The following is a 14843-nucleotide window of genomic DNA, read 5'->3' as shown; positions in this document are numbered from 1 at the left end:
ATGCGGATATGCAGCCTATATTAGACAATACTGTCCTGAGGTTAGATTCCTGGGGTTCATTCCGGTATTGGGAGCATGTAGGAAATTGGATAAAAGGTGCCGTGCCATGCCATAAGTACTCCAGAGTAAAGTGCTGCCCCTGCATTTTTTCAGATGGTTCTGGAAGAAAATCCATCACCTACTCACACACGTGTCTATTTATATGTATATCTCTATTTCTATCTCCCCTCAAAGAAATCTGGAAAACTGAATGGCATATTGGTGTTCACTGTACTATCCTACCAACCTCTCTGTAGGTTTTTATAATTCGCAAATGTTTACTTTAAAAAACCCCTTTAACGCCAAACTCCTTATACTGAACCCCCGGAATGTCAGTGCTTTTGTGATCTTGCAGCGCAGAGTTCTGTGGGGCCGTGGAGTCACTCAGCAGAATGTCTACGATGTCCCCACCCCGTGTGGCTTGAGGCACATCTACTTATAGGACGGATAATTCCATATGGGGCAGCTGCAGGGGAAGGCCTGTGGGTTGCATATTCCCGTCTGCAAACTGGTGCATCAGGTACTGCGTGTGCGTGAAGCGGTGCAGAGGGGGCTGTGGAGCCACCTTCACTTCCCTCCGAAAGCCACCCTGTAGGGCAGTACCAGCAATCACCCTGAGCAAAGAGCAGCCTGGTAGCACTGACTCCCCCATCTGGCAGGTGCACTCACCCCCAAACCCAAATCCACACGGTGGTTCCTTACCACCCGCTATCTGGGAGAGTACAGTGCTTAATCAACACTTCAGAGTTTTGTCCCCAGGTTTCCATTAGATTTTAATTATGTTTATTTTTCCTTTCACGAAGAGAACACTTCCAGACATTTCCAAAGATACTAGGGACATGAACACACCACGAGGGGCAATGCTGGGCTCTTCAGGAATCTCCTAACATCAGGGAATTCAGCATTGTAAATATCTTAATCCAAAAGAGGTAAAGTCCTGAGATTTCAGGAAGTGAAAAAAGATGGTCCTAATCAACATCATCTTTCATATGCGTAATACATGGAAGACATGGACCTCAGGGCCCACCAGCCCTGAAACTGTCCTCCTAGTCCCCAACCCCGCCCCAGAAGCCAGGCTTTGTCCTAAGCCAAGGCCAGGCCCATGGCCAAGGGCACCCAGCAGAGGGTGCCGATGGTGTGCAGTGTTGGAATCGCAGGAGGGACTCTGGCGTGGGGGGTGGCACAGCCAACTCAAGCGAGCAGCCAGCAAGATTTGAGTGAGGGACTAGGTATGTTTGGTAAAAACCGCCAAACACGCTCTTACCTTCACAAATTCTGTCCAATCGCTGTCTCTTGACTTTGTGCTTATCCACAAGGGCCATTCTTTATGGAACTTTGCAACTCTCAGATCAAAAGGCAAAGCAGTCCTCTAAGAACTTAAGGGAACTCGCAGGAGTCTGCGTGCATGACGCCACTATGAACCCTGAAACAAGGAGAAAAGAATCCTTACTCTCTGGAGACCCTCCAGGCACAGGACAACAGCTCATTGGGGACTTAACTCCTACTTTCTATAAGGGAACCTGCCATCCGGACTCATGGGACTTGCTCTCTTCCCAAAACACTGGGAATGGAGGTTGTCCCAAGTGCATCTCAGCTGCCTCCTGCTTCTTATCTCATGATAGAAAGCAAGTGAATGCACATGAGACAATCGTCAGTTATTTCTGGAAGCATCAAATTCCAACAGACCTCTTGCTTTTAACTTTAGGGCTATAAATGCCAATTTACTGACCAATTTGAAGTATAATAAATTGTGTTCCAGTGGCATAGACCAAGTGACAGCCAGTTGGACCTGCCCCGGATGCACTCGCACTGAGATGCAGACACCCACTGTGGCAACTTGAGGGGCTCTGCCAAGGCCTTCTGCCAGGTGAGTACAACAGTACTTTCCAAAACAGCAGCGCAGGGGACAGGGGTCAAAGCCACAGCTCAGCACAACACAAAACCCTGCCCTATCACGTGAGAACGCGGGTGGGAAGCCCCAGCAGCTCCTAACCAACGTTCATCCAGTGCCACCTTCCTGAACCTTCCTTGCAGCTGGAGGGGACTGCAGTCAGCACCAGCCAAGGGCAGGGTCCCAGGCTGCTGGCCTTGACATTGGGTCCCAGCTATATGGGCTGAAGTATTTCTTATCGAGAGAGTGTAAGCATCCCCACGAAGTTTCAGACAGAGGTGAGGCAGATGGAGGAGGCAAGAAAAGGCTTCCCACGTAGTTTGGGGTATGTGGGATTCCTTAGAGGGAGACCTGACTGAGGCCTGGGGAAGAGGAGCTGCTGCCCATCCTCCTTCTGGAAGGGTCAGGATCTGAGCACTTTGGAAGCCTCTGACTATCACCAATGTGCCAGGTGAGGTCCAGATCATTAACTGCTGTCCCCAATATCCCAGCTTTTGAGTCACTGCTATGGAACTGCATTCTTTACATTGATTAAAGAAGGCTTGGTGAATCTTGGCCAGGCGCAGTGGCTCATGCCTATAAGCCCAGCAGTTTGGGAGGCCGAGGCGGGCGGATCACGTGAGGTCAGGAGTTCGAGACCAGCCTGGCCAACATGATAAAATCCTGTCTCTACTAAAAATACAAAAGTTAGCTGGGTATGGTGGCAGGCACCTGTAATCCCAGCTATTCGGGAGGCTGAGGCAAAAGAATCATTTGAATCTGGAAGGTGGAGGCTGCAGTGAGCCGAGGTCATACCACTGTACTCCAACCTGGTGACAGAGCAAGACTCTGTCTCGGGAAAAAAAAAAAAAAAAAAGGCTTGAAGAATCTCAGTTGGGAAGCACAACATTTAAGGCCCCACTCTATTGTCTTCTGTGTTTTTTTTTCCCCCAAGGAACACAATTAAATCAGTCTTATTTTAAGAACATCACCACAACCACATACACACACACAGAAAAAGGGGTTCTCAGTGGAAAGAAAGAGGAGACATGGAAGACAAAAGTGAGGCCCAAGGGGTAGAAATGAGGATGATGATGTACGGCCATCAGTTATGCAAAACATTAAGAGTTACTTTATCAAAAGGTCAGACTCAGGTCTACCAGGTTACTGTAAGTGAATGGCTAATTTCCCAGCAATGAGGCTGAAAAGGCATCCGAAAGATTTATGGCGATAATTACGTGAGTTTTAATAAAAGAGCTAGGAAAAAGCACAATTTCCAATCACATAAATAATTAATGTAACATCCCTGAGATACCAAACCCCTTCGACGACTGGGAAATTCCCCCAAAACGGGGAATGACCATATCTGATCCGTCAGGAGATGAAGCTTGTCCTAGAATGTGTGGGTTACCCTTGAGCAGATCCATATGGATGTATTTTAAAAACTGGTTTTGCTAGTGTTGGCTTTTTTATTTTTGGTGAGACAGGGTCTGCTCTTCACTCAGGCTGGAATGCAGGGACAAGCTCATGCTCACTGCAGCCTCGACCTCCCAGGCTCAAGCAATCCTCCCACCTCAGTCTCCTTAATAGCTGGTACTACAGGCATGTGCCAACATGCCTGGCTAATTTTTTGTATTTTTTGAAGAGATGGGGTTTCACCATGTTGCCTGGGCTGGTCTCGAACTTCTGAACTCAAGCGATCCACCCCCTCAGCCTCCCAAAGTGCTGGGATTACAGGCGTGAGCCACTGCACCTGGCCAGTGCTGACCTTTCTGAAAGGCAACCACACAAAAAAAGAGTCCCTAACTGTAGCCAACTTGAGAGTTACTGGAGGTGGGGTGAGGGGCCAAACCTATCAATCTGAGCTTCTGTCCATGCCCCCCACCCACAAGTGACTCCAGGTGAGGCTGACCAGGGAGGCTCGGGCCAGCAATTGTCATTTGCTCAGGCCCAAGCTCTGATGGCCAAACTGCAGTCTGGCTCCCCGTCAACTCTATTGTAAAAACAGAATTCCACGTCAGCTGCATCATCCAAGGGGGAAAAGAATTAATTAGTTAATTTTTGTGAAGACCTCGGAGATGAAAAATGACAGCATTATAATCTGAGGCAAGGCGGGTTTCACACCCTCCTCCCCCAATCCCCAAGTGAGGCGTAATCATTCTTTTTGCTTTCCTTTGAATTTTAATTTGTATAATTAGATGGCTTCCTGAAAAATTGATAAGTAGAATTTCAATCATGCAATCAAAGGAAAGATCAGCCATCAGCTTCCACAAACGCCAACATTCTACTATTAAAAAAAAAAAAAAAAAGAGGCTGACTCCCACGTCTGGCTTTTTTGGGGGGTGGGGGGAAGGGGGGTCACCCTCTGTTCTGGCCCTTCTGTGGGTTCCTTTTTGCACACCCCGGCCAGTGGCACCGACCCATGTTTAGGGCTGGCCATCTTGGCTCCCAAGGCCACCAGCCTCTGGGTCTGGTCTGGGCAGTGACCATTGATTTGTGTAGCCTGAATCCCCTCCCCCGATATTTCTTTTGCAACAAGAATGTATGAAATGTGACATTTTCCTCCTTAGCCCTCCCAAGGAGCAAGCTATTTACGAGGACTTAATTACCATCACCATCTTCCAATGACAGCCACAGGCCCTCCTTAGAGCTGAGCTGCACACAGCGGACTCCAGCTGGTCTCCATGCTGAAAGAGCCAGCACCCCCGATCCACACTGGCTCTGGGCTCCCTGACATCATCACAGCTCTCTCGGTGATGCCTGCTACGAAAACTAGCCTCTGCCTTTATTTTAAACCAGTTTTTACTCATAAATCAATTCCCCCCCCCAAAAAACACCAAACATTACGGGCACAAATAAGGAAGGAAAAAAAGTAAGGGGAATGTGTTTCACTATTCCACTTCTGCTGAAATTGCTCCTGAAACCATGTTAGTGGCGGAATTGTGGGTAGGAAGTTCTAGACCCTACTTGTGGAATGAGCTTGGATGAGCTGTTCTGGAGACTCAGGCTCCTTGTTTGTAGAATGGGATGTCACTGTGATGTCCCAAAGTGGCAGTGAGGACCAACCAGTGAGAATGTGCACAAAAGCACTAGGTAGGGGCCCGCAGGCCTCTGCGAGCTGCTCCTGCCTTTCCTCTGACACCCCCTTGCACACTAACCCCGCAGGGAATACTCACTCCCTTCTGGCTGAGGCTGGGAGGTAAATCTCAGTGAAGTTCCCGGTCAACAGGAAAGCTGTATCTTTTCAAAAGGAAAAAGAGTGCCCTGAAGCCAAACCTCACAAGAAGAAACACTGCCTCCCCACAAAAGGAAAGTTTTGGGGAGTCACAGGCCAAACCCCAACCAAAGATCAGCAACGTGGACCTCAAATTTTACTTGCTTGAAGTGAGGGCTATGATCCAGGGCTGAAATATTTGGTGTCAGGAAATTCAGCTCCTTTCTGAAGATGAACAAGGCTTGGAAACGAAAAAGCCACTTGGAGACACTTGGTTGTCTCCAGAGGGGACACGTATGGAAGATGTGTCCCATGGAGGTGTCACAGAGAATGTCAGATTTTTAAGAAATTAGAGAACAAAAAGGAAAAACGGCACATTTTACAACCCCTTGCTTGGCTGTCAAACTCCAACACATTCAGAATCAAGGGCAGGGGAAAGGGCAGGATTTCTAAAATCTGGGCAGGTTAATTTTACTCAATGACCATCACCAGCTCCCTCGTCACCATCATGAGGTTCTCTACCAAGCGGCCTTCGGTTACACAGCACAAAAACCCAGCCCATCAACTCAGTTTTATAGACCCTCTCGATTTCTTTTTCTTTTTTCTTTTTTTTGAGACAGAGTCTGCTCTGTAGCCCAGGCTGGAGTGCAGTGGCATGATCTCAGCTCACTGCAAGCTCCGCCTCCCGGGTTCACGCCATTCTCCTGCCTCAGCCTCCCAAGCAGCTGGAACTACAGGTGCCCACCACCACACCTGGCTAATTTTTTGTATTTTTAGTACAGACGGGGTTTCACGGTATTAGCCAGGATGGTCTCGATCTCCTGACCTTGTGATCTGCCCCCCTCAGCCTCCCAAAGTGCTGGGATTATAGGTGTGAGCCACGGCATCCGGCCGACCCTCTCGATTTCTTGACTCCACTTCCTAGTCTTCATCAACAATAGGCAGCCGAAGGGATTTATAAAAGGCATACCTCTGACAGTGCCTTTCTTCAAAATGAAATTTCTTTCAAATCCAGTTAAACATGATGATGGCTTTCAATTCGTTCAAGGAAATCTACTTAAACACTCTGTTAATAAAGGCAGGCCGAGTTTCACAATATGCTCACAAATTAATATCATCGTAGTTAAGCAAGTTCTGGCAAAGTTCTCTGAATGTGTCTCCGGAGAACTCAGACTGCATTGTTAAGCATGAATGGGGTGTAGATTTCATGTTTGAGAGGTTGAGGCAGGAAGAAAGGACCCCAGCAACCCAGATGGCCGCATCCATGCACAAGGTCCACCACCCTTCTGAGCCTGAGATCCCAAAAGACAGGACTCACTCCTGAAAAGCTTCCTTCACCGAAGCCTGCAGGGCCTCTCAGTGCACCCGCAGGCTCATCTAGGAGCCTGTGTGACCGCTGTGCCAAGATGAGGAGGCAGCAACAGTCTAGGCGGCAGAGACACCCAGCACTTGCACACAGAGCCGAGGATCCTGCCCGGGCGGTGCCGTTGGCACATCTGCAGATTCGGTGCCAGTTAACAGTGCCTTGAGAACGCCAGCCCATCAATGACACCTGCCCAGAAAACACTCTGACTTTTCATCCGGAGTTAATAGAGTGACAGGTGCCCAGGCCACCTCACAAGAGCACATTCCATAAGCTTCAGAAGCCAAACTTGTGCAACAGATGCCTTTCTTAGGAAGACAGCTGGGCAGAATCTTCTGAACAAGTGATGAGCATTTTATTTTGTAAACTGCACTTGGAAAAAACTACTAAAAACCAGACATAAGCAGGGCACGGTGGCGTGTGCCTGTAGTCTCGAGGCTGTGGTGTGCCAGGATTCCACCTGTGAATAAAGCTACTGCACTCTAGCCTGGGCAACCTAGCAAGCCTGTCTCAAACTTAAAACAACGGCAAAACCAGATATAACAAAATAAATGTCCTAAAGGAGTCAGGGATCAGATCAGTGGGTCAAAAAGCACTGGCCCAGCCTTTGATTAAACGGCAACCGTAACACCATAGTTAGTAACAAAATTACTAAAACTACTTTAAGGAAGGAAATGAAGCTTTTTGAGAAAATCAGGGTAGGAAATGAGTTTAATGGAGCCAATTTTCAGAACGACTGCTATGGACCAAATGCTTGTGTACCCTACAATTCTTCTGTGTTGAATGCTGAATATGGATGTTCAAACCCTAATTCTCACAGTGATGTATCCGGGTGCTGGGCCTCTGAAGGTGATTCGCAAAGCTTTGCCCTCAGAAACAGGATTAGCACCCAGTCCGCAGTACGCAAAAGACGATCTCGCTGCTCCACGTGAGGACACAGCCAGGAAGTCTACAAGCCAGCAAGCAGGCCCTCCCAGATCCTGGGTCTGCCAGATCGCTGGTTTTTCACTTCCCAGGCTCCACAGCTGTGAGAAATAAAGTCACTCAGTCGATGGTATTTTTCTTACAGCAGCCCAAACTAAGATGATGGCCAAAAGGGACTATTGCTTCCTGATTATTAATTTTTGCAAATTTAGTTTTATGTTTTTGGGTATTAAGAGGGTATCCGACTTCCAATACAATGGTATACAGGAAAATCTCCCTTTCCTAGCCCCCATACCCCATGTCCTAAAGGTAACTAGCAGGACTCTTTCTTTTTTTTTTTTTGGAGACAGATACTTGCTTTGTTGTCCAGGAAATCTCGGCTCACTGCAACCTCCACTTCCCGGGTTCAAGTGATTCTCCTGCTGTAGCCTCCCAAGTAGCTGGCATGACAGGCACACACCACCAAGCCCAGCACATTTTTGCATTTTTAGTAGATACAGGGTTTCACCACGTTGGCCAGGCTGGTCTCAAACTCTTGACCTCAGGTGATCCACCCCCCTTGGCCTCCCAGAATTCTGGGATTACAGGCGTGAGCCATCACGCCCAGCCATGACCCCTTCTAATACACACATTGAAGCTTCACTCTGGTTCCACCATCAAAGAAAGACTGGGGAGCTCATATTTCCCCAGGGAGCACCCAGCAGCCCAACCCCAGCGTGACATTGTCACACTCTGGTCACATGCCCTCCATCAGTTCCAAGGGCCCTACCCTCTAATTCCCTAGGGCTGATGCAATGCAGGCAACCCAGCTATGGCCAACACAGGGCTACAACCCGCTTCCGGCACCCCAAGGCTAGGTACGCTACAGAATTCACGAGTGCTTGGGTTTAAAAAAAAAAATACATGGCCTCCATAATCTATTACGGTGTACTCCCAAATCAGCCATCTAAGTATCTGTGCCAGAACAGATAATCATACTGACTCAACTGGATTAAGAAAGAATATAAAAAATAGACTCAACAATTTAGGGCAGGTCAAATTCTGCAGCTATCAGAGTATTTTAGAATTTGGATATGAGGGCCAGGAGGCGTGGTGGCTCATGCCTGTAATCCCAGCACACTGAGAGGGCAAGGAGGGGGGATCACATAAGGTCAGAAGTTCGAGACCAGCCTGGCCAACATGGTGAAACCCTGTCTACTAAAAATACAAAAAATTAGCCGGGCATGGTGGTGCACACCTGTAATCCCAGCTACTGGGGAGGCTGAGGCACGAGAATCACTTGAACCCAGGAAGTGGAGGTTGCAGTCAGCTGAGATCCCACCACTGCACTCTAGCCTGAGTTATACAGTGAGACTCTTATCTCAAAAAAAAAAAAAAAAAAATTGGATATGAGGTTAAGGAATGTGGATCTGTGATTCTGTTCTGTCCATCTAACTCCCACCAAAAATTCTTAGGGGCTTTGGAATGACCAAAAAATTCAAAGCGAAGCCCCTGTAAGCTGCACAGGGTAAGAAATCTCAAAGAACGTACACAGCAAGTCTCTGAGCACACGGAGCCAGTGCTAGGAGACGGCACACTATGAGGCTCCGGGCTGCCACACAGAAGGAGGTGAGCAAATCTAAAACCCAGGCTTTCCTTTGGCCAAGAAAGCTGAGCAAATCTTCCTGCTTTGGTTAAGGGTTGTGAGCACACGAAAATACATTTCCTGATGTTAAATGCAAGACTCCAGAATTCTAAATATTTTCACTTGCTAAAAGCTATAATCAAGAACAGAAGATTTGAGCAGAAAGAATTCGTGATTTTCCTAATTGGTTGTTTGATGTGTGTCATAATGGAAATTAAGTGTTGGTCTTTGTTGCTAAAGAAAATGAGCCGTTCCTGTGTTTAAGATTTTCACACATTTTAAAAGCACTTGTCTGTCTTCCAAATACGCCTTAAAAATAAACAGTATATTCGTTTTAATAGTGTTATTTAATAATAAAGGCTAAGCAAAAAAAGGGATAAAAGCAAATAAGCAAACAAACTAAACGACACCTCTATTCCTGTCTGTTTAGACATGAGGAATCAGGAATGCAAATTAATTTTTCCTTTTCCAGTTTTCTCTTTCCTACTCTAGCATGAACATTTTGATCTACAGCTGAGAAGTCTGGTTGAACAGAGAAAAAAAATTAGTGATCTCAAACTCTATGCAGACAGAAGTGGTTCCATCAGAAAATGCATCTTTTGTCACATACGGTGTGCAAGAAATGATTCCAGAATGTTTATATCTGAAAGTCACACAGAGAAAGTATCCAGAACGTTGGAAGGTTCTCATGTCATGCCTGCAGGAGGGCACTGGGCCATGGTAAGTAAGGCCATTTGGGTGGGTACTCCTGTGCCCCTATAATCGCCAGGGCAAAATCTGCAGCCTGATACAACTGGGCACACACAATGCATCTGTTGTGTCGAGCATGGTGTAAAAGCCATGGGGACTGATGGCCACTAAAGGTTCTTTGAATGTGAGGACTTGCAAAAGAACCACCAGGCTACACTTCTTGGAGAGAAATATCTGGAGGTTACATGCTAAACCTATGCAAAACCTAATACAGTTTATTAGATTATGTATTCAGCTGTCAATTGTAATTATATTATAGAACACTGTGTTATATGTATCATAGAGTATATAATAAATTGTTAATGAGATAATGTTAAACATTGCTGTCTTAGTATATGAAATGGGGGAAGATTTAATCCTCTTAAGGTAACTTTTAATTATTTAGCTTATACTTAACACATGAATTGCCCTTGTATTTAAATATCGAATAAAGACAATTATAGGAAATAGCTACTTATCAAACAAATTGCAATGATGAGATACGAATTTATAAAAAAGTCTTCAGGTTAGATTTTTAAGATGTTTGCCTTTGGATTTTGCCTCAGAGAGGCCTGGAATCCTCGACTGATTTTGTGGGGACTCCACTGTCCTTAGGGGCCTTCTGAGATCCCAGCCCACTCATCTCCTGACACTGTAGGGTCCAGAATGCTCGTATAAGGACATGCTCTCTGCAGTCTCTGCTTGCTCTCAGAACCAATGGAAACCACCCTCGTGGGCTGACCTGTTCCTGTGGCAGCCCGTCCTGGGAGCTGGCCCAGCCCAAGGGAGGCCTGGTGTCCAGCAATGGGGCCCTTTGGCCGGCAGAGGGCACTGCACACCCTGCATGGCCTTCCAGAGGCCTCCTGGCCATGAGTCACCATCCTCATTTCTATCCCAACTTGGGCTCTACAAGCACCCGGAGAAAATAAGATCGGCTACTCCTAGAAGGGAAGGCCTGGTCCCATGGATGAGACGCTACATTTCCCGGAAAATTCCGCATGTGATGCAGAAGGTTTCACCGTTCCAGCAGCAGATGCTTCGTTTCCAGGAGCATGATATGCCAGGGAAAGGGAATGCAGCGCCAGCCCCCTACCTGTTGTCTATCTCCCGAGATGCTAGCTGGGGGTCCCACTTTCACAGCTGAGTGACTTGAGGTACAGGCCAAGAAGCAGGGAGGCTCCCTGCCCAGGGCGTGGGGTCCCCGACCCAAGGGAGCCAGGGGCCACCCTGACAAATGATTTTTCCATTATGCCCAGTGATATCAACCAGTCAGTGTTGAAAACTGGAAACAACTTGGTAGAGGCGGAATACACACACAGAGGAAGGCGCTGGGGAGGGGCCAGCTGGGCTGGGCTGCTCCACACATGCCCGTTAGGCTTCCCATTACAAAGGAGAGCTTCTGGGGCACTATGCACACCTGATCAATAGGTGACTGCTGAATTTGACACAACACCAGGATCCGTTTGCTGTGAGACAAGTATGATCTCAAGATATATAACTTTTTTCCTGGTAGACACTGATTTAGAAAGGAAAGTGGGGAACGGGGGATTTTTCCAATCTTCCCCAGGAATTGATTCTGGCCAGAACACACATTAATGTGCTCTCTGGCCTCAATTTGCCCGCCTGGTCACACACACACACACAGACACACACACACACACACACACACAGACACAGACACACACACACACACACACCCCATTCACCAAGTTCTAAGATGCTGGCCACCTCTTCTCCACACAGGGAGGGCACCTGACAGTTTCTGGTTGGAGAAGAATAGGAGGAGCTGGCCCACTAATGCCCCAGTATGGGAGACACATGTGCCTAATTCAGTCCCCACCATCACAGGACACTTTCTTACCATCATTTCAAAGTCGCCACAGCTGCCACAGCAGCAGCACGCCACTGGGTGATACAGCACATGCTTGGCCTGACTTGGCAGAGGATGCCTTTGGATAGACGTACAAATCCTGAGGAGTCCCCACCTGAGCTCCAGTGCCACCTCCCCCAGGCAGCCTCCAGGATGTGCCTCTCTACCTTCTCTTCATGGTTCTGACGTCACAAACACCTCATAAGCTTGCTCCAAATCACATGTAGTGGGACTTGCTTTCACTTTCCCAGATGAAGTTCGTCTGTACAACCCACTTCAGCAAGGAATGAAGGCTACCTGGCGGCCAAGGAGAGGTGGAGACCCGCAGGCATGGTCGAAGATGGTGGGAAAGGGGAGTTCAAGCTGGACAGGCAGAGATAAGCTATCAAAGCAAACACTGGCTGGGCTGCCAAGTGTCTGGAGAGATTATCTCAAAAACAAGCAGGCAACAGCTCCCTCCAAAGGGGCCGACCTGTTGAAGGAGTGGGGACCCAGCCTTCCAAGTTCCATGCCAGTCGGGTGACAGAGTCAAACCAAATCAAGGCTCTTGAGCCACCCGCTCCAACTCTTCTGCCCAGCCTGACGTGACCAGGGCAGTGTGGCCACCGCCCCAATGCACAGCTCAGCTCCCGAAACCCCAGGTCTGAGGGGCCAGCCCTCTGGGACACCAGGAGTGTGGGCATGTAGTGGGATAAAAGTGTTCTAGGCGCCTGGGGTGGCCCATCCTTCATTTCAAGGAAGGTGTCATTCATGCAAAGGTCGGCACCCAGGAGAGCCAACTCAGACCTCAGGAGTAGAGGCATATGTTTGCTTTATGAGGACAGACACTCTATGGCTGGGTCCTTGCAGATATTTCCATTCCATAGTGCGTCTGTATCACCAGAAGCCGCTCTGCAGCATCACGGGGGCACCAGTACCCTGTCTCCTGCGAGAGGCCATGGAAATGATAAAGTCTCTAGATTCAAAGGCACCGCTTCCCACCCTGTCTCCCGCGAGAGGCCGTGGAAATGATAGGTAGAAATCAGACGTCCCTAACTCCAGAAAGTCTCTAGATTCAAAGGCACCGCTTCCCAGACCTTATCTTTTCAACCTGAGTCATAAAGAGAAAAATTTTAATCTTATACACAGCTATTTAACAACATGAAATAAAATAGCTTGCGGCTCCTCATTTTGCTTAACACGGCTTTCACGTGGAGGACGGTTGTGTAACGGAAACCCAGAGGGAAGAAAGCTTTGTTTGGTATCCATGACTGCACCCAAAGGGGGAGCGGCGCCTCGCAGAGTCTGATGGGGAGGAGGAGGGTGGCACACTCCTGTGTTACACAAATTCATCTTTGTCTATCAAATGCCGGGAGAAGAAAGGGGCGGGGGTGGGGCTCAGAAGAGTTCTTTTGTTTTTCTGTTGTGGGGCGTCGCTGGGGTTCAGCTGTCTTCTTCAATCATTTCACCTGTTTCATAGTGGCTTCCAGTCCCTGTCTCCAGGCCTCTGATGGGTACACCACCCCATTTTAATATTCACCATAGCTCAGAAAGTTCCAGGCTATAGCTAAAATACAAGTTAGCGGAACGAGGTTGCTGGGAATGAGTAGGCAAGGCTCCTGAGGAGAATCTTCTAGAGAACTCCAGTCTTGTCATAAGGAGCTGGGGTCCTCACAAGCCTCCTGCACTGAAATCCTCTAGAGAGGGGAGACATTTGGATGCGGAGGGTAGATGGTGCCCATGAATACAATCACCCGCGGGGAGAATTACAGCTCACCACGTGCTAACCGTCAGGGATCCTAATTTTACATGAAATCCCATTGGAGAATTCTTGACAAGTAATGGCCATTTAAAAATCTACTCTGAGACATTTTATGGGGACACTGGGCACGTCAGAGCCCCAGTCAGCCAAATAAATGGGAAACAGAGTCCAACCTGGATCCCAAGTTTATGTCCCCACCCCAGACACTGTGTGAAAACGGTACACAAAGACCCTTGGGGAAAGGCAGGTCCCCGGAGGCCCACTCCTCATGTACTTCCTGCCTTAGCCATCCAAGCCTGAACATTTATGGTCTTGATGTCATTAAGTCCCCAAAGCAATTAAAATACCTTTTCAGGCCGGGCATGGTAGCTCACGCCAGTAATCCCAGCACTTTGAGAGGCCGAGGCTGGCAGATCACTTGAGGTCAGGAGTTCGAGACCAGCCTGGCCAACACAGTGAAACCCTGTCTCTACTAAAAATACAAAAATTAGTGGGTGCCTATAATCCCAGCTACTTGGGAAGCTGAGACAGGAGAATTGCTTGAACCCAGGGAACGGAGGTTGCAGTGAGCTGAGAAGCTGGGATCATGCCATTGCACTCCAGCCTGGACAACAGAGCAAGACTCCATCTCAAAAAAGAAAAAAAAAAAAAACCTTTTCAATTAAATGCCCACAGGTCACACTGACTGTTACAGGTTAAATTATGGACCCCCAATTATGTTAAAGTTCTAAGCCCTAGGACCTCAGAATGGAGCCGTATTTGAAGATAAGGTCATTACAGAAAGCAATCAAATTAAACAGGTGATTAGAGTGGACTCTAATCCAATCCTCTCATAAAAAGGAGGACATTTGTACACACAGACACAGACGGGGAAGACGACATGAAGACGGCGTCTAAAAGCTAAGAAGACAGGCCTTCTCTCACAGTCCTTGGAAGGAAGACCCCTGAGGATGCCTTGATCTCACACTTCCAGCCTCTAGAACTCTGAGAACACACATCTCTGTCCTGGCCTGTCTGTGAAACCTTCTTCCAGCAGCCCGAGCGCGCCAACACATGCCAACAGATGGGAGGCTCACATCTGCCGATCGGGGTCTGTGCTGCTGAGACCTGCTAGCTCAGGACCACCTTGGCAGGAAGCCTGGCTGTGGTGCAGGGGCAGCAATCTGTCCAGAACCCTGGCTTTATTAAAAAGTGCCAAGTCAACTCAAGCCTGCTTTATGGGGAGAGGCAACCTTCACCCTCCAATCTCGCCCCGGAGAGCTCAACACGCACGGCCTGACATGTGCCTGTGGCCATCCGCCAGCAATGGTCAGAGGGGCTGCAGGCCCCAGAGCTGACCCCCACAACATGCAGGGAGCAGGTTCCCGAGAGGCTCAGACCTGTGTTCGCAAGGGAAGTGACCCAAGAGGGAATGTTCTAACCTTACTTCCCTTAAGCTGTTTTCTGTGTCCCATGTCTGGGATTTCACT

The 14843-nt window shown here is 48.2% G+C and overlaps 1 protein-coding gene across 1 annotated transcript in view; it reads right to left on the bottom strand.

Annotated features, from left to right (window-relative positions):
- CTBP2 (C-terminal binding protein 2) overlaps positions 1 to 14843 on the bottom strand; it is a 170056-nt gene that overhangs the window by 49610 nt on the left and 105603 nt on the right. The window contains exon 3 of the mRNA XM_011930201.1: positions 1304 to 1462. Within this exon, the coding sequence (XP_011785591.1) occupies positions 1304 to 1361 (58 nt within the window). The 5' untranslated portion in view covers positions 1362 to 1462. The remainder of the gene's footprint in view (positions 1 to 1303; positions 1463 to 14843) is intronic.

Source organism: Colobus angolensis, unplaced genomic scaffold (assembly GCF_000951035.1).
Source record: "Colobus angolensis palliatus isolate OR3802 unplaced genomic scaffold, Cang.pa_1.0 Scaffold85, whole genome shotgun sequence".
Taxonomy (NCBI): Eukaryota; Metazoa; Chordata; class Mammalia; order Primates; family Cercopithecidae; genus Colobus; species Colobus angolensis.
The sequence above is the reverse complement of the archived record's forward strand: the minus strand, read 5'-3'. Positions and strand labels throughout refer to the sequence as shown.